At 50.8% G+C, this 17,804-nt stretch overlaps 2 protein-coding genes across 5 annotated transcripts in view; one reads left to right on the top strand and one right to left on the bottom strand.

The window, feature by feature from the left end:
* FLNC (filamin C) overlaps positions 1–17,804 on the top strand; it is a 115,709-nt gene that overhangs the window by 40,975 nt on the left and 56,930 nt on the right. For 2 of the 4 annotated variants that reach the window (XM_081926652.1, XM_081926653.1), the window contains exons 3-10: positions 1,109–1,206; positions 1,791–1,941; positions 3,968–4,086; positions 5,184–5,261; positions 6,430–6,592; positions 8,165–8,365; positions 11,810–11,935; positions 16,918–17,055. In XM_081926652.1, the coding sequence (XP_081782778.1) occupies positions 1,109–1,206; positions 1,791–1,941; positions 3,968–4,086; positions 5,184–5,261; positions 6,430–6,592; positions 8,165–8,365; positions 11,810–11,935; positions 16,918–17,055 (1,074 nt within the window). The remainder of the gene's footprint in view (positions 1–1,108; positions 1,207–1,790; positions 1,942–3,967; positions 4,087–5,183; positions 5,262–6,429; positions 6,593–8,164; positions 8,366–11,809; positions 11,936–16,917; positions 17,056–17,804) is intronic. The other 2 variants (XM_081926654.1, XM_081926655.1) reach the window with 1 other exon arrangement.
* The window catches only part of LOC309378669 (interferon-induced protein with tetratricopeptide repeats 5-like), a 191,789-nt gene that overhangs the window by 31,164 nt on the left and 142,821 nt on the right, over positions 1–17,804 (bottom strand). The gene's annotated exons all lie outside the window — the stretch shown is intronic.

A 17,804-nucleotide genomic window follows, 5' to 3' on the forward strand; every position in this document is an offset into this window, starting at 1 on the left:
TTGAAGGGGGGGGAAAGAACAAATTCCTATACCCCACAAATAACCCAGAGATGCATTTTATTTATTTTATTTTTTAAATATATCCTTAGTAAAAGGTAAAGGGACCCCTGCCCATTAGGTCGAGTCGTGGCCAACTCTGGGGTTACAGCGTTCATCTCGCTTTAGTATCTGAGGGAGCCGGCATACAGCTTCCGGATCATGTGACCAGCATGACAAAGCAGCTTCTGGCGAACCAGAGCAGCGCACGGAAACGCCGTTTACCTTCCCGCCGGAGCAGTAACTATTTATCTACTTGCACTGGTGTGCTTTCGAACTGCCAGGTTGGCAGGAGCAGGGACCGAGCAACGGGAGCTCACCCCGTCCCGGGGATTCAAACTGCTGACCTTCTGATCGGCAAGTCCTAGGCTCTGTGGTTTAACCCACAGCGCCACCCACGTCCCTATATCCTTAGTAATTTAAAATAAATACATTTATGAGAAAACAGAAGTACAGACAAGTAAACAAACATACAATCAAACAAACAATTAACAGAAAAATCAAACAAACCACCATACTATAACCTACATTGTTAGGTTATAGTCCTGGTCAGTTTGTAGAATAAATTTGGAAGAAATTCTTCCAATTTTTCTTCTTATTTTTTTCTTTTTTCTTTTCTTTTTTGTATATAGGTGTGCTTATCTGAAAAATATATGTATGGAAGTATTTGTATGTATTTTGCTTGTATTTTGAAATAATTATCTGAAATAAAATTGCGCAACTTAGCAGGGAAGAAGAGGGAGGAGACGCCAGGGTGTGTTGGCTCCGCCTCCAATTGGCTCTGGCCCCGCCCACTCTTGGACCTTAACCATGGGACCTTCCGCTGAGTCTTATCCTGTTCCGTGTCTTAATTCTCCCCTTTGCACTCCCTTCCTCAATCCAGTTCCGGTTCTTCTCGGCAGCCAGGACGGCTTGCTATAAACCCTGGAGTGGATCCAGTTCCTTTCCGGCTGGATCGGGCGATCTGTGCCAAGGGTGGCCACAATGCCTCTATTGTCTCTGGCTCTCCTGGCAGGCGCCCCCAAGGCTGGCGCTGCCCATCTGACCCTGTCTTTATCTCTCCTTCCCGTAGGCCTGTGCCCGGACTGGGAGACCTGGGATCCTAACCAGCCCGTGGAAAACGCCCGGGAGGCCATGCAGCAGGCGGACGACTGGCTGGGAGTGCCCCAGGTACCACCTTGGCAAAAAACAGGGTTTCCAAAGGGCTGGGCTCTCTGGACCAAAGCCACCCTTTCCCCTCTGCCTTTGAAAGTTGTCTGGCAGGCGGTAATCCAACCGGCAAAGCCTCTTTTCGTGCTTCGCCGGTTGAATTTTTGCCCGTTGCGGACAGGGGAGGGGGGGGGCTTTGACACGCCGGAGGAAAACCACTGGTGAGGAAGGGGTGTTATTCCTTTTCGGCGGAATAACATGGCCTTTTCAGTACTGGCCCCGACTTGGTGGAACGCTCTGTCCCAAGAGACTAGGGCCCTTCGGGACTTGACATCTTTCCGCAGGGCCTGCAAGACAGAGCTGTTCCTCCTGGCCTTTGGTTTGGGCTCAGTCTGACCCTTATGTTTCCCTCCCCTTATGGTTTTGACTTTTAAAATGAGGCTGCATTTAAACTGCATTTTAACCTGCATTTTAAATTGTGGCTTTTTTTTCTTATTATGTTTTTTCTGAAATTTTATTGGTGTTGGCCGCCCTGAGCCCGGCTCTGGCCGGGGAGGGTGGGTATAAATTTTTTTTATGATGATGATTACTCCTTCTCCTCGCAGGTGATCGCCCCTGAAGAGATTGTGGACCCCAATGTGGATGAGCACTCGGTCATGACCTACCTGTCTCAGTTCCCCAAAGCCAAACTGAAGCCGGGAGCTCCCCTGCGTTCTAAACAGCTGAACCCCAAGAAAGCCAAGGCTTACGGCCCAGGTAAGTAGCCCTGACCAAGCGGTCAAGAGGGCACTGGCCAAGAGAATTACCGTATTTTTCGCTCTATAGGACGCACCGGACCATAGGAGGGGGAGAACAGGAAAAAAATATTTTTTTTCTTGTTCTACCCCTCTAAAACAAGGTGCGTTCAATGTGCACGCACCCAAAGCCTCTGGAGTTCCCTCTGTGCTCTGGAGGCTTCAGACCTTGGAATAATAATAATAATAATAATAATAATAATAATAATAATAATAATAATAATTTATTATTTATACCCCGCCCATCTGGCTGGGCCTCCCCAGCCACTCTGGGCGGCTTCCATAGAAACCAGAAATACAGTAAAATATCACACGTTAAAAACTTCCCTGAACAGGGCTGCCTTAAGATGTCTTCTGAATGTCAGGTAGTTGTTTATCGCTTTGACATCTGCTGGAAGGGCGTTCCACAGGGCGGGTGCCACTACCGAGAAGGCCGTCTGCCTGGTTCCCTGTAGCTTTGCTTCTCGCAATGAGGGAACCGCCAGAAGGCCCTCGGCGCTGGACCTCAGCGTCTGGGCAGAATGATGGGGGTGGAGATGCTCCTCCAGGTATACTGGACCGAGGCCGTTTAGGGCTTGAAAGGTCAGCACCAACACTTTGAATTGTGCTCGGAAACATACTGGGAGCCAATGTAGGTCTTTCAAGACCGGTGTTATATGGTCTCGGCGGCCGCTCCCAGTCACCAGTCTAGCTGCCGCATTCTGGATTAGTTGTAGTTTCCGGGGTACCTTCAAAGGTAGCCCCACATAGAGTGCATTGCAGTAGTCCAAGCGTGAGATAACTAGAGCATGCACCACTCTGGTGAGACAGTCCGCGGGGAGGTAGGGTCTCAGCCTACGTACCAGATGGAGTTGGTAAACAGCTGCCCTGGACACAGATTTAACCTGTGCCTCCATGGACAGCTGTGAGTCCAAAATGAAAGTGCTGCTTTCCCCCACCGCCAGCCTCAAGGATCCCTGAAGACTTCAGAGCGCAGCGCGAGCTCCCACTGCACTCCAAAGGCTTGAGGCTTCGGGGACAGCCTTTGTAGCCTCCGCAGGTCAGCGGGGTGAAGGCACCCCACTGCCCTGCGGAGGCTTTGCGCAGCTAACCCCAAGCTAGAACAGTGTTCTGGCTTTGGGCTTAGCCGTGCAGCCTGCATTCGCTCTATAGGACGCACACACATTTCCCCTTAATTTTTGGAGGGGGAAAAGTGCATCCTATAGAGCGAAAAATACAGTAATTGCTCTCGTCTCCACCCAACTCCCAAATGACCAGGAAAAGGCCTGCTCCCGTCACTTTAAGAAAGGGATCAATCTGGATCAATCAACCAGAGAAGCCTTCTGTGTTCTGGAGCTAAAGAGGGGGCCTCTGGACTCTTCTTTCTATTTCATAGAATTGTAGAATGGGACCCTCAAGGGTCATCCATCCCCACCCGCTTCAATGCAGGAGTCAGAATTATAGAATCCCTGAAGGGAGTAATTCAGCCACTTGGGGTTTACAAATGCAAAGTGAATTAAAGGGCCCAAAGGCAAACAGAAAGACAGACAGACCTACTCCACTTTAAAATAAACATTAGATGGGGAAGTTCCATTGAAAAGCACGGGACGAGCGAATTGCTGAGGAAGGCGGTTAAAGAGCCCCCAAGCTAATCTGGATAATAGAATTGTAGAATCGTCGAGTGGGATGGGGCCCCCCAAAGGTCATGGAGTCCAACCCCCCCCCCCGAGACTCAGGAATCTCAGCTGAAGCATCTGAGCCAATAAATCGTCTGATTTGATAAGCAAGTCAAGCAAAAGGCTTAACAGAGACCGAGCGAAATCAAAGTTTGCACAAGCGGATTGGGAAGAATTCTTGATCCTTCGTGGAGGAGGAGGTTGGAACGGTTTTACGATTCTATGAGGATTCAGAAAAGGGGGAAAAAATAATAATTATGAGAACTGGGGAACTGGAAAGGGACGTTGTTCCATCTTCTGTATCCCGGCTAACGTATCTGACGTTCCTTGCAGGGATCGAGCCCCACGGCAACACGGTGCTGAAACCAGCCCATTTCACAGTGGAAACCATCGAGGCAGGATTGGGAGAGGTGCTGGTCTACATCGAAGACCCCGAAGGTCACACAGAGGAGGTACTGGGCTCAGCAGCCTTCTGCTCTTCTCCTTTTTTTTTTTTTTTAAAAAAATACATTTTTATTGGGGTTTTTTAAACATATCATTTCCAGCAATCATTTAACATAACTTCTTACTTTATAAAATATTTTAGACTTGCGTCAACAACCTCTGAAGGTTTTCCGTTCTTTATCGCTTGTTCTGCATTTCTTAATTTCTCTGTTACTTTTAAATTATCATTAACTAAGAATTCTCTTCATGTTCTTTCTGGCAATATTTCAAGGAGTCCTCCTTACAGAACTTCTTGCAGTCCTACTAGCATAATCTGTCCATTATAATTGCTTTTCAAATAGTTTGTATATTTACTCGAGTCTTCTAAGAATCTCTGGTGCTGCAGGTTTCGAATCCTTCCTGTTAATTTATCCAATTCTGCATAGTCCATTAATTTCATGTCTTATGCTCTTCTCCTTGCCCTCCCGTAAGCCCCTGAGTTTTGTGAGGTCCTGCGCTTGATAAAAATTGAAATGGGAGGTTTTACGGGCGAAAGACTCTTGCAATATCAAGCAAGGATGGGAAACATGCAGCCCTCCCAGCTGTTGCCGGACTACAACCCCCATAATCCTTTGCCATTTCCCACGCCACAGTCCAGCAACAAATGCAAGTTCCTATATTGCGGGACGCGGGTGGCGCTGTGGGTTAAACCACAGAGCCTAGGACTTGCCGATCAGAAGGTCGGTGGTTCGAATCCCCACGACGGGGTGAGCTCCCGTTGCTCGGTCCCTGCTCCTGCCAACCTAGCAGTTCGAAAGCACGTCAAAGTGCAAGTAGATAAATAGGTACCACTCCGGCGGGAAGGTAAACGGCGTTTCCATGCACTGCTCTGGTTCGCCAGAAGCGGCTTAGTCATGCTGGCCACATGACCCGGAAGCTGTACGCCGGCTCCCTCGGCCAGTAAAGCGAGATGAGCGCCGCAACCCCAGAGTCAGCCACGACTGGACCTAATGGTCAGGGGTCCCTTTAACTTTACTTATATTGCGGGACACCGCAGTAGGGACACGGGCGAGGGTGCATCTTCCTAGGAAATAATGTCTCCTGCTTTCGTTCCTCACCCACCCAGGCCAAAGTGGTCGCCAACAATGACAAGAACCGGACGTATTCTGTCTCCTACGTGCCGAAAGTGGCTGGCTTGCATAAGGTGAGATGCCCTCTTCTCCTGTAAGCATGGAATCAGAGAAGTGTAGAGCTGGAAGGGACCCCGGGGTCTAATAATAATAATAATAATAATAATAATAATAATAATAATAATTTATTTATACCTCACCCATCCGGCTGGGTTTCCCCAGCCACTCTGGGCGGCTCCCAACAGATTAAAAGCAGAATAAAACATCAAGCATTAAAAACTTCCCTAAACAGGGCTGCCTTCAGATGTCTTCTAAAAGTTGGATAGTTGTTTATTTCCTTGACATCAGATGGGAGGGCGTTCCACAGGGCAGGCGCCACCACCAAGAAGGCCCTCTGTCTGGTTCCCTGCGACCTCACTTCTCACAGGGAGGGAACCACCAGAAGGCCCTCGGAGCAGGACCTCAGTGTTCGGGCTGAACGATGGGGGTGGAGACACTCCTTCAGGTCTACAGGACTGCGCCCATTTAGAGCTTTAAAGCACCAACACTTTGAATTGTGCCCGGAAACGTACTGGGAGCCAATGTAGGTTTTTCTGGACTGGTGTTATATGGTCTCGGTGGCTGCCCCCAGTCCCCAGTCTAGCTGCCGCATTCTGGAAGAGTTGTAGTTTCCGGGTCACCTTCAAAGGTACCCCACATAGAGCGCATTGCAGTAGTCTAAGCGGGAGATAACCAGAGCATGCACCACTCTGGTGAGACAGTCTCCGGGCAGGTAGGGTCTCAGCCTATGTACCAGATGGAGCTGGTAAACAGCTGCCCTGGACACAGAACTGACCGGCACCTCCATGGACAGCTGTGAGTCCATAATAACTCCCAGGCTGCGCACCTGGTCCTTCAGGGGCACAGTTACCCCATTCAGGACCAAGGAATCCTCCACACCCGCCTGCCTCCTGTCCCCCAAACAGTACTTCTGTCTTGTCAGGATTCAACCTCAATCTGTTAGCCGCCATCCATCTTCCAACCGCCTCCAGACACTCACACAGGACCTTCACTGCCCTCACTGGTTCTGATTTAGATGTCCAACCCCACGCAGTGCAGGAATTTTTCCTTGCAAGAGCGTTGTTCCAAACCTTGATCATTGTTATGCCCCTTTCTGACCTTTTGCCAGTGTGTGCCAGTCCAGGCTGGTTCCCTCCCCATACCAAAAAAATCACCCTCTTCCCCTCCCTGCTCTCGCCCTAGGTCACGGTGCTCTTTGCCGGGCAGAATATCGACAAGAGCCCCTTCGAAGTCAACGTGGGCATGGCCCTGGGCGATGCCAACAAGGTCTCGGCCCGGGGGCCAGGCCTGGAGCCCGTGGGCAACGTGGCTCATAAGCCTACCTACTTTGACATCTACACGGCAGGTAAGTGGCCAGGCGGATGCCTCTGAGAAGCCTCCAGGCAGCCCTGCCCGACTGAGGGCCCCCAATACATCCGAGGTAGACTGCCCCTGAACATGGAAGCTCCATGGCTGATTGCTGTCAATGGGCGTTTCTCCCGAGTGTTGCCAGTCTGCCAGCTCTTGGCTTGAAAGTCTCCAAGTTTGCCTGCATGATGCCCCCACTGCAGGTGGAAAGGAGGGCGCTTTGTCTCCCAGATGGGCAAGAGTGCCAATAATAATAATAATAATAATAATAATAATAATAATAATAATGCAGTGGTACCTCTGGATACGGGACGCGGGTGGCGCTGTGGGTTAAACCACAGAGCCCAGGGCTTGCCGATCAGAAGGTTGGCGGTTCGAATCCCTGCGACAGGGTGAGCTCCCGTTGCTCGGTCCCTGCTCCTGCCAACCTGGCAGTCCGAAAGCACGTCAAAGTGCAAGTAGATAAATAGGTACCACTCTGGCGGGAAGGTAAACGGTGTTTCCGTGCAGTGCTCTGGTTCGCCAGAAGCGGCTTAGTCATGCTGGCCTCATGACCCGGAAGCTGTACGCCGGCTCCCTCGGCCAAGAAAGCGAGATGAGCGCCGCAATCCCAGAGTTGATCACGACTGGACCTAATGGTCAGGGGTCCCTTTACCTTTTTATCTCTGGATACGAACGGGATCTGTTCCGGAGCCCCGTCCACGTCCAGAAGCGAATGCAACCTGTGTCTGCGCCTGCGCAGGTCACGATTCGCCACTTCTGTGCATGGGCGCAACGTCATTTTGACTGCCTGCGCGAGCGGTGAAACCCGGAAGCAACGCGTCCCGTTACTTCCGGGTCGCCACAAAGAGCGACCCGAAACTGCTCAACCTGAAGCAACTTCAACCCAGGGTATGACTGTAATAATTATTATTTAAGAAGATCGTGTGTGTAGCTTGCAAACTTCAGCTCAGCAGGAGATGGATGCAAAGAATAGTTTAGACCAGGCATAGGCAAACCCAGCCCTTCCAGATGTTTTGGGACTACAAGTCCCATGATCCCTAGCTAACAGGACCAGTGGTCAGGGATGATGGGAGTTGTAGTCCTAAAACATCTGGCGGGCCGAGTCATCCGCTCCTCATTCCCAATTAACCTCCTTCTCCAGGGTCTTTCCCAATGATATCACCAGGGCTCTTCCCTGTGACATCACTCGGGGCGACCCATAGCTCTCAGTTTCGGTCTCTGAGATCTCAGGGTCTGGGGCGCTCCTCACTTGGCAACCCCAATATCCCAGCAGGAACGTCTTCAAAAGCCCTTTGAAGCGCGGATCGTGGCCCTTGTCCGGGGAAGGGGGACGGCCGGAAGGGTGTGGAGAGGACCGACATCTGTGGGAAGGGAGGGGGGCACCCGGCACAGGATTCTTCCGAAAGCCAGAGTCCTCGAACTGTAAAGTTGGAAGGGGTCCCCCAGAGGTCATCCAGCCCAACCCCAATGTGAGGACACGGGTCAAACACTAGATGGAGTGCATGGTGTGTGTGTATGTGAGGGTTGGATCCTGAGCTGTGCCCCTCATGCCGCCTCTGTCCGACAGGTGCGGGGACTGGAGACGTGGGCGTGGTGATCGTGGATCCCCAGGGCCGCCGCGACACCGTGGAGGTGGTACTGGAGGACAAGGGTGACAGTATTTTCCGCTGCACTTATCACCCCGTCCTGGAGGGTCCGCACACCCTCTACGTCACCTTTGCGGGGGCTCAGATCCCCAAAAGCCCCTTCACCGTCAACATCTCAGAAGGTAAGGCTGCCTAACCCTTCCTTCCTTCCTCCCTTCCTCCCTTCCTCCCTTCCTCCCTTCCTCCCTTCCTCCCTTCCTCCCTTCCTCCCTCCCTCCCTCCCTCCACATTTCCATGCCTGTCTTTCGCCTCCAAAATGCCATCCTAATCATTTCCTTAACACTCAGAAAGAAGCCTTTGCGGCCTGAGAGCGGTGAGGCAGTGTGGGGTAGTGGTTAGAGCGTTTCGGACTAGAACCTGGGAAAGACAAGGGTTCAAATCGCTCCCCTCTCCCCTTGGTCAGTGGGTGACCAGTCCCTGCCTCTCAGCCTAAGCTACCCTCCCTCACAGGGATGTCGTGAAAATTAAAGGGGGGGAGGAGAATTGTGTGTGGGGTGATAAATCAATAAATTAAATCGTCGTCATCAAGGGGAGCCCATGTGGTATAGTTGCTAGAACGCTGGATCCAGGGAGATCTGGGTTCGAATCTCTGTTTGGGCACAAAGGGAGGGTGACCCTAGGTCTGTTGCGATATCCCAGCCAGATCCAGGGAGATCTGGGTTCGAATCTCTATTTGGGCATGTAGGGAGGGTGACCTGTTGCAATATCCCAGCCGGACCCTACTTCACAGGGCTGTTGTGCGAAAGCAAACGGCATAATCTCATGGATGCCGCCCCAAGATCTTTGGAGAAAAAGTGGGCTACTATTAATAATAATAATAATAATAATAATAATAATAATAATAAAATTCCTTTGTAGCTTAATAGGGGGCGTTCTCAACCTTTTTGGGATCCAAGGGGACAGGTTTGGAAATAGAAGAAACAGTCGTGGTCACCATATACCCATTTCACAGAAGAAAAACCAGCGGTGCTCAGACCCACACTCCCCAAAAAACCTGGTATAACCCCTGGAAGCCAGTGCAAACAGATAAAACACAGACAGAAAAAGGATGCAAGCTTGCTAACCCCAGATTAAAACACTGGGAGAATGGAGCCATTTTGGAGACCTCAGTACCAGGGAGTGGGGAGCCAAGCCTGCCTCTGTTTCTCTCCAATATGGGGCTAGCTTAGGGGGCCAGACCCTTGGGTGGGCGACGGGTGCCCCTTCCTGGGGTCCAGACTCCTTGGTACCCCAAACCATTGCCAAGCAATGGGGCTAGTCCAAAGAGAAGACATTATTTCAACTGTGTGTCCTGTTTCCTCCAGGGAAGCCTGCCTAGGAGTTTGGGGTCCCAGCTGGGGCTACTGGCAATAATAATAATAATAATAATAATAATAATAATAATAATAATAATAATACCCGGCCCATTTGACTGGGTTTCCCCAGCCACTATGGTCAGCTTCCAACAGGATATTAAAAGCAAGATAAAACACCAAAGATTAAAAAGTCCCTAAACAGGGCTGCCTTCAAATGTCTTCTAAAAGTCTGGTAGTTGTTTATTTCCTTGAAATCTGAAGGGAGGGCGTTCCACAGGGCGGGTGCCACCACCGAGAAGTCCCTCTGCCTGGTTCCCTGTAACCTCGCTTCAGTGTCCGGGCTGAATGATGGGGGTGGAGACGCTCCTTCAGGTATACTGGACCGAGGCCGTTTAGGGCTTTCAAGGTCAGCACCAACACTTGGAATTGTGCTCAGAAACGTACAGGGATCTCTCAGATCTCTCAGAGTTATGTGGTCTCGGCGGCCGCTCCCAGTCCCCAGTCCATCTGCCGCATACTGGATTAGTTGCAGTTTCCGGGTCACCTTCAAAGGTAGCTCCATGTAGAGCCCATGGCAGTAGTCCAAGCGGGACCTAACTAGAACATGCACCACTCTGGCGAGACAGTCTGCGGGCAGGGAGGGTCTCATCCTGCGTACCAGGTAGACAGCTGCCCTGGACACAGAATTAACCTGCACCTCCATGGAAAGCTGTGAGTCCAAAATGACTCCCAGGCTGCACACCTGGTCCTTCAGGGGCACAGTTATCCCATTCAGGACCAGGGAATCCTCCACACCTGCCCACCTCCTGTCCCCCAAAACAGTCCTGTCTTGTCAAGATTCAACCTCAATCTGTTTTCCGCCATCCATCCTCCAACCGCCTCCAGACACTCACACAGGACCTTCACCGCCTTCACTGGTTCTGATATTAAGGAAAGGAGTGATTGGCACATCCATTCACCAAATCGAACTTTTTATTGGCAAACTCTGCATTTTGAAATACTTTGTCACCGACGGGAGTTATTCCTGGTCTCCCGCGCCAAGAATTTATCTTTATTAATTTTCTTTTCGTTCCTGGGCTGAGATTGATGGTGCCCTCCTTATTTTCCACCATTCAATCCCTCTGTGGCATCTTGGCGGTCATTGCTCCCGTCTCGGCCAAAGCGTCTCGCAAAATCCCTAGCTGATAGAGTGCAATATAGTCCATTTTGCACGTTTCTAGGAAACACGCCTGCGGAAAGGTCTGGAATCTCGCGGCCAGCTCCCCTCTCTCCTTTGCACTGAAAAACAGGAATCTGACACACCAGAAGCTTCCTGACAACAACATTCCCCTGGGCACACAGCTGAGCTCTGCACTCTAGTCTTAGTCCTCATTTTCTCACAAAAAACCCTCCGAACTCTGCGTTTTTTAACCTGCAAAACCTTTGCCGTTTCGTATCCTCTTTGGGATCGCCGCACAACAGGCCTCTGAGGTCGGTTCTTAGGCTGGTAGGGCCTGAATTCGACTGAGCTAAATGGGACCTACTTCTGAGCCTTACAGCTGCTGTGGCCATTTTACAGATCTGCAAACCGAGTCCGAAGGACAGTGACTTTCCCAAGGTCTCCCCGCAAGTTAGTAGGCTTGAAAACTCTTAATCCTGGCTATTTGGGGATAGGTTGTGGTTCCTTCCTCAAAAGGGAACACACTCTGTGCATGCTCAGAGGCAGGTGTCTGACTGTTCTGTGCAAGGCTTGGGTGGGGAACTGGATCTCGCCAGTGGGCTGAATCCAGAGCCGGCTCCCCCTTTTGACTCAAAAGTGCCCACCTGTCAATCACCTGATTTCAGGGGATTCAACTTCAGAGGAAGAATGGGGAGTGCACTTTTAGCGTGCCCTGGGCTCCTCTTTCCCCCCTTTGCAGCCCCCCTGAGTTGACTTTACAGGTGGGTGTGGCTGGGGGGAAAACAGCCTTGCTGGCCAAATTAGGATGCCCAAGGTTTCGTTATTGAATTTTCTTAATTGAGTTTATACACCGGCCTAGACCCGGAGGTCTCAGGCCAGTTCACAGGACAAGATCAATATATTAAATCAATATATTAAACCCTGGTTTCCCCATGCTTGCCGTAGGTAAATGACTAGGAGGTCAGCATTCCCATTACACAGATGGGCAAACTGAGGCAGTCTGTCTGCTTTTTTGGGGGGGGAGGCTTCTAGCTGGGCCTGGGACTCTCCCTGCTTCCTCACCCCATCAAACATCACTAACCCATCCTCTCCTTTCTCCTCGGACCCTCCAGCGCCGTTCCCCCCGCCTCCGCCCGCCGTCTCCCCCCTCCAGATCATCCCTCAGTCCGTCCGCACCCCGCCCGCCGACAAGGCCAAGAAAATCCCACCCCCCACTATGCCCAAGCCGCGCAAACCAAGTTAGTAAGAGCAGGCCTGGCGAAGCCTCGCTTGTGCCCGTGCTTCCTGGCATGAGATGGCCCGGCAATGGCATGGAGCGGGCAGACCCACCGTGTCCTGACCACCCAGACTCCTGTTTCGTTTGTTGGGTTGCTTGGTTCGTGGGGTAGGGGGAGAAGAGTCCTACGTTTTCAGCCCTGCGTCCGCAGAGACTGCTAGGCGGTTTGCAAGGCAGTGAAAGACAAGCCCTTGCAAGACCTCAGCTGCTTTGACTGCTGGCTATACCAGGCAAGAAAGCCTTCCCATATAAAGATGAATGTGCTACCCGAAATGTTATTTTTATTTGGGTTACCGTATATTGTTATTTGGGTTGGGTTACTTCAAAGAATAGCAAAAAGCAACAACAAAGTTCATCTGGCAAGAGAAAAAACCAAGAATTAGAGAAAGAGGAGGTTTTTTCCTGCGAGATTTGAAATTATATTATGAAGCATCTTGCCTATCTTGGTTAAGGGATTGGATTTTGTTAAAAAATACAGATCTGTTAGATCTAGAAGGATATGAGAAAGCTTCCCTATAACCCTCAAGCAAGGGGTCCCCCCCTTCTCAGCTTTGGGTTCCCAACCTAGCACTCTGGCAGGCTGACCCCAGTGCCTTCCTTGGGAGTTTTGGGTTCTGCATGGCATCGTGTTGCCCCCAACCAAGCCCTGCCCCGTAGCTGTCCCTTTCCCACGTGCCTGTCGCTTGTGGCATGGACTTGAGGTCGTGCGTTTGAGAGATGTGCCTGCACCAAAGGACTGGCATGTTTCACTTTGAGCTGATGTGCCGCCTGCGAGCTGCAGCCTTTCCCCTAAGCGCCTCTGCGGCTTTCGCCTCCTCTGCCAATCTAAGGGGCACCCATCCACCGTGGGATGTTATCCAGGAGAGTCAGTCAAGTACAGCATTCCTTAAAATGCTAGAGAAGACATGCGAGGGGATGCTTGGTCCAGCCAGTCGAAACTTCCTGTTCCTCCTGGCTGGAGCATCCTTCCTTTTGCATGTGACAGAAGGTGGGCGTGACCTCACCTGTCCAGGTAACAAAAGGACGAGTCACGCAGCACACCTCCGTCTTTTTGACTTCCTTCTTCGTTTGACCAGCTTCTTAGCTAGGACTGCTCTGCTAGCTCTCAGCTAGCAGAAGCACTGGGATTATTCCCCCGTACGGGGTAGATCCACACGTACATATTTGTAACCAAGTCTGCCTTCAGGGATCCAACTGTGAACTGATGTGAGTAAACTTCTTTTATCATCTTTGAATAAGATTGTGGCATCTGTATTCTTTTAAGAGGGATTCAAGGGAACTTAATGATTAGAATAGAATAGAATAGAATTTATTATTTATACCCCACCCATCTGGCTGGGTTTCCCCAGCCACTTTGGGCAGCTTCCAACAAAATATTAAAATACAGTGGTCTGTTAAACATTAACAGCTTCCCTAAACAGGGCTGCCTCCAGATGTCTTCTAAAAATCTGGTAGTTGTTGTTCTCTTTGACATCTGGTGGGAGGGCGTTCCACAGGGCGGGTGCCATTACTGAGAAGGCCCTCTGCCTCGTTCCCTGTAACTTGGCTTTTCACAGCGAGTGAACCACCAGAAGGCCCTCGGTGCTGGACCTCAGTGTCCAGGCAGAATGATGGGGGTGGAGATGCTTCTTACCAGGAACGTACAATTGAATCTGAGACAGATGGAACTGTATAATAGTGAGAGGCTCACACGAGCCTGCAACCAGCTATCTGCTCTGCATGTAAAAGGGGGGAACGTAAACACTGCTAAGTAAAGGAACTTGCCAGCGCAAGTTAGGAAGGATATTAATAAACAATATATCCTCTCCTGTCACCCTGAACATGCCACACCCACCCTCTGACTTCCATCCGCCGCTGCCAGCATGGCCAACAATTTGTAGGTGGTTGGGAGTCCCGCAGCACCTCGGGGCACGAGGAGACCAGGTTGGCTGTTCCTGCACTAAACCATCATTGCTAATTCATTCCCCTCCATCTTCCCCTCCACCCTCAATGTCCTTCTTTCCCTTCTTCCGTACCCATAAATATCCTTTAAATGTGCTCGCCTGATACAACTGAGGAGAAGGACCCTGAATTTGGTCTAGGGCTCGAGGCCATTGATCTTCCAACTGGCCATTACCGGGTCGTGGCTCCGATTCTGGAGTCGTTGCAGCACGGTCAGCGTAAGGGCATGTGATTAAAAAGTTAAGAAATGGGTGCCCGGGTGCATGCTTAGGTTCCAGGTGAGTCCTGGATCGGAAAAAGATGGAAGATTACAAAATTAGGCACAAGAGAAGGTGGTTTAAGCACTTGTGATTCCCTGCAAAGGGGTTTTTCCAGGGAATAATAAGGACATTAAAAGAGACTGCTGGGTCCAATATGCTGTTCTCACAGTGGTCAACCAGAGGCCCCAATGCGAAACCCGTGAGCAGGATCTGAACTCAAGACCCCTTCTGCGATTTTCATTCACTAGGAATTCAGAAGCTCCTAGACCAGCATGTCTAGGAGCCACCGATAGCCCTTTCCTCCATGAATTTGTATAGTCCTCTTTTAAAGCCCTCCCAAGTCGGTGGCCATCGCTGTGGCAAGGAGTTCCACAGTTTAACCTTAACCTCCCAGCATTTAGCTTCACTGGATGTCTGTGAGTTCTGACGTTATGAGAGAGGAAGGAAACCTTTTCTCACTCCCACAATCTCCATGTTTATTTTTATGCACCACTCTGGTGCCCCCAGTTGCTCGCCTTGTTTCTAAGCTAATCAATCAATCAATCTTTATTATGGTCCAGAGACCCAACAAATCATTACAAAGCAATGCAGAATTCAGATAGTCTACCTCCAGGTTAAACAAGCATTTTGTTCAGACTTAAAGATAGGGATCATTGGTTCTTGCAACCACCGATAAAAACTTCACCACTGCTAACGTTCTAGCGTTTGTTCGGTCTTCCAATAGGAACCTGACATAGTGAGCCTCTGATTTTCCCGGGAAAGGTACCAGCAAGGGTAATATCAGTTCAGCCCTGGCTTGCTCGTATTTAGCACAGTGCAACAAAATATGTTTTATAGAACTGATGTCTTGAGCCCACGAGCAAAGTCTGTCCTTGTAGGGAACTCCTCTCAACCTGCCATCCGACACTGCAGAAGGAAAGATGTTTAGTCTGGCTTTGGTGAAAAACCTTCGATAATTTGGTACTGTCAGGTTTTTAATGTAAGGTGTTAACTTAAAGACATGCCCATATTGAATTCCTACTGCCAATGGACTACAAACTGTGTGTGATCGAGATCGCAAGTCACTGTGTGCATTATCCCATCATCTTTGCTTTAACGTCTTTAGGGCGGCTTCATAACCCAGGTAATAAAGTTGGGGGGTGACAGACCAACAGAGGTGGCTTTTTTAGCCAAGGTTTTCTGCCATTTGCGGACAAACTCCTCATTGGTCAGGTGTTGGTACAAACCCTTCCCAAGAACAAGCTAAAACATCCCGTATGCTGCAACCTTTCTCCAGTTCCTGCATCCCATTGATCATTTGAACTGCCCCTTTCTGAACCGAAACGGCTTGGTGTTTTTTTTAGTTTTGCTTGCAAAAGTGGGTCAGTGATGATCCCACGGAGCTGTGAGCAGCTGACGTAGGGTAACCCTGGTGACTTACGCAGTTTTAAGCAAAAGGTAGAAAGGGTAGCCCATGCCCGATGCCTGAGAAACTCCAGCTAGAGCCATCTAAATAATAATAATAATAATAATAATAATAATAATAATAATAATAATAATATATTATCTGTACCCCACCCATCTGGCTCGGTTTCCCCAGCCACTCTGGGCAGCTTCCAACAAAAATTAAAAATACATCAAGATGTCACACATTAAAAACTTCCCTGATGTTTTCTAAATGTCAGGTAGTTGTTTATCTCTCTGACATCTGATGGGAGGGCATTCCACAGGGCGGGTGCCACCACCGAGAAGGCCCTCTGCCTGGTTCCCTGTAGCTTTGCTTCTCTCAGGGAGGGAACCGCCAGAAGGCCCTCGGAGCTGGACCTCAGTGTCCGGGCAGAACGATGGGGGTGGAGACACTCCTTCAGGTATACTGGACCGAGGCCGTTTAGGGGTTTCAAGGTCAGCACCAACACTTGGAATTGTGCTCGGAAACGTACTGGGAGTCAATGTAGGTCTTTCAGGACCGGTGTTATGTGGTCTCGGCGGCCGCTCCCAGTCACCAGTCTAGCTGCCGCATTCTGGAAAGGGGTTCCCTTTTTCGGAGGGACTAGGTGGCGCTGTGGGTTAAAGCCTCAGCGCCTAGGACTTGCCGATCGAAAGGTCGGCGGTTCGAATCCCTGCGGTGGGGTGCGCTCCCGCTGATCGGTCCTAGCGCCTGCCAACCTAGCAGTTCGAAAGCACCTCCGGGTGCAAGTAGATAAATAGGGACCGCTTACCAGCGGGAAGGTAAACGGCGTTTCCGTGTGCGGCTCTGGCTCGCCAGAGCAGCGATGTCACGCTGGCCACGTGACCCGGAAGTGTCTCCGGACAGCGCTGGCCCCTGGCCTCTTAAGTGAGATGGGCGCACAACCCCAGAGTCTGTCAAGACTGGCCCGTACGGGCAGGGGTACCTTTACCTTTACCTTTAGCTGGTGCTTCAATCAGGCTGGATCTTCTCCCCTGTGACCCTTCTGCTTGTCTTGCTCACGAGTCGCTGCATGGAGGGTCTCTTTCGAGCTGACCCGGCCCCGGGTGTGCAAATGTCTGTTTGGGTGCCCTCTTACCCATAGCACCTGGGCGGCGTTGCGGTGCTTGGCTGGCCCCGGGTACCTTGGCAACATTTTGCGTGTGGCAGGCGTGTGGCGCTCTTTGCGGGCCCTGCCTGCCGGATCCCAGCCCTCTCCGGAGAGCGTGGCTGTGGATCTGATGAAGCCAGGTGCGTGGAGAGCAAACCGCGTGGCCTGATCCTGCTAACCTGCGCCTTTTCTCTCCTCCTCTGCAGCGTGCAGCCCCAACGCCTGCCGGGCCATGGGTCGCGGTCTCCAGCCCAAGGGGGTGCGAGTGAAGGAGGTGGCTGATTTCAAGGTGTACACTAAAGGCGCTGGCACCGGGGAGCTGAAAGTCGTGGTCAAGGGACCAAGTAAGTGCTGGGAAATCCGCCCCAATCGAGGCCGGCGCTACCCTTTCTTTTCAGATTACCGTATTTTCGCTCCATAAGACGCCCCTGACCATAGGACGCACCTAGTTTTTAGAGGAGGAAAACAAGAAAAAAAATATTCTGAACAAAACAGCAGCTGTATGATTTTTGTTGTTCATGCTGTGGCCATGTGATTTGACGGCGAGTTTGGGGTAGCCCAATGCAAAAATCCTGAGACTCCATGTGGATCCGTGCTTTCTAACCATGTTTTTGCACCGTTGCGGCTCCATGAAACAGTGGGTGTGTGTTTTTTTGGTGCAGGCTGTAGCTATGGACATGCTATGTGATCTGATGGTGAACTTGGGGTGACCCAATGCAAAAATCCTGAGGATCCATGTGGATCCGTGATTTGTAACCACGTTTTAAGTGGGGAGGGAAGGAAAAACACTGAAGGGACAAGGCACATGCGTGGGGTGTGTGGAGAAGGAGCTTTTCAGCGAGGTGAACGGGGAGGAGGGAGGGAAAGAGAGCACGCTCGCTTTAAAGCAGCCAACCAGACAGGAGCTGCTTACACCCATGTAAGCGGCTCCTTTGCCGCTTTGCTGTTTCAAAGCGAGCCACGGAGGAGGGAAGGAAGGGGAACCATGGATCCTCTGCTCACAACTGCAGCAGGATCCCCCCCCACCATCCGCAGGCATTCGCTCCATAACACGCACAGACATTTCCCCTTACTTTTTAGGAAGAAAAAAGTG

This window comes from Podarcis melisellensis, assembly GCF_964234715.1.
Source record: "Podarcis melisellensis genome assembly, chromosome: 10".
Classification (NCBI taxonomy): Eukaryota; Metazoa; Chordata; class Lepidosauria; order Squamata; family Lacertidae; genus Podarcis; species Podarcis melisellensis.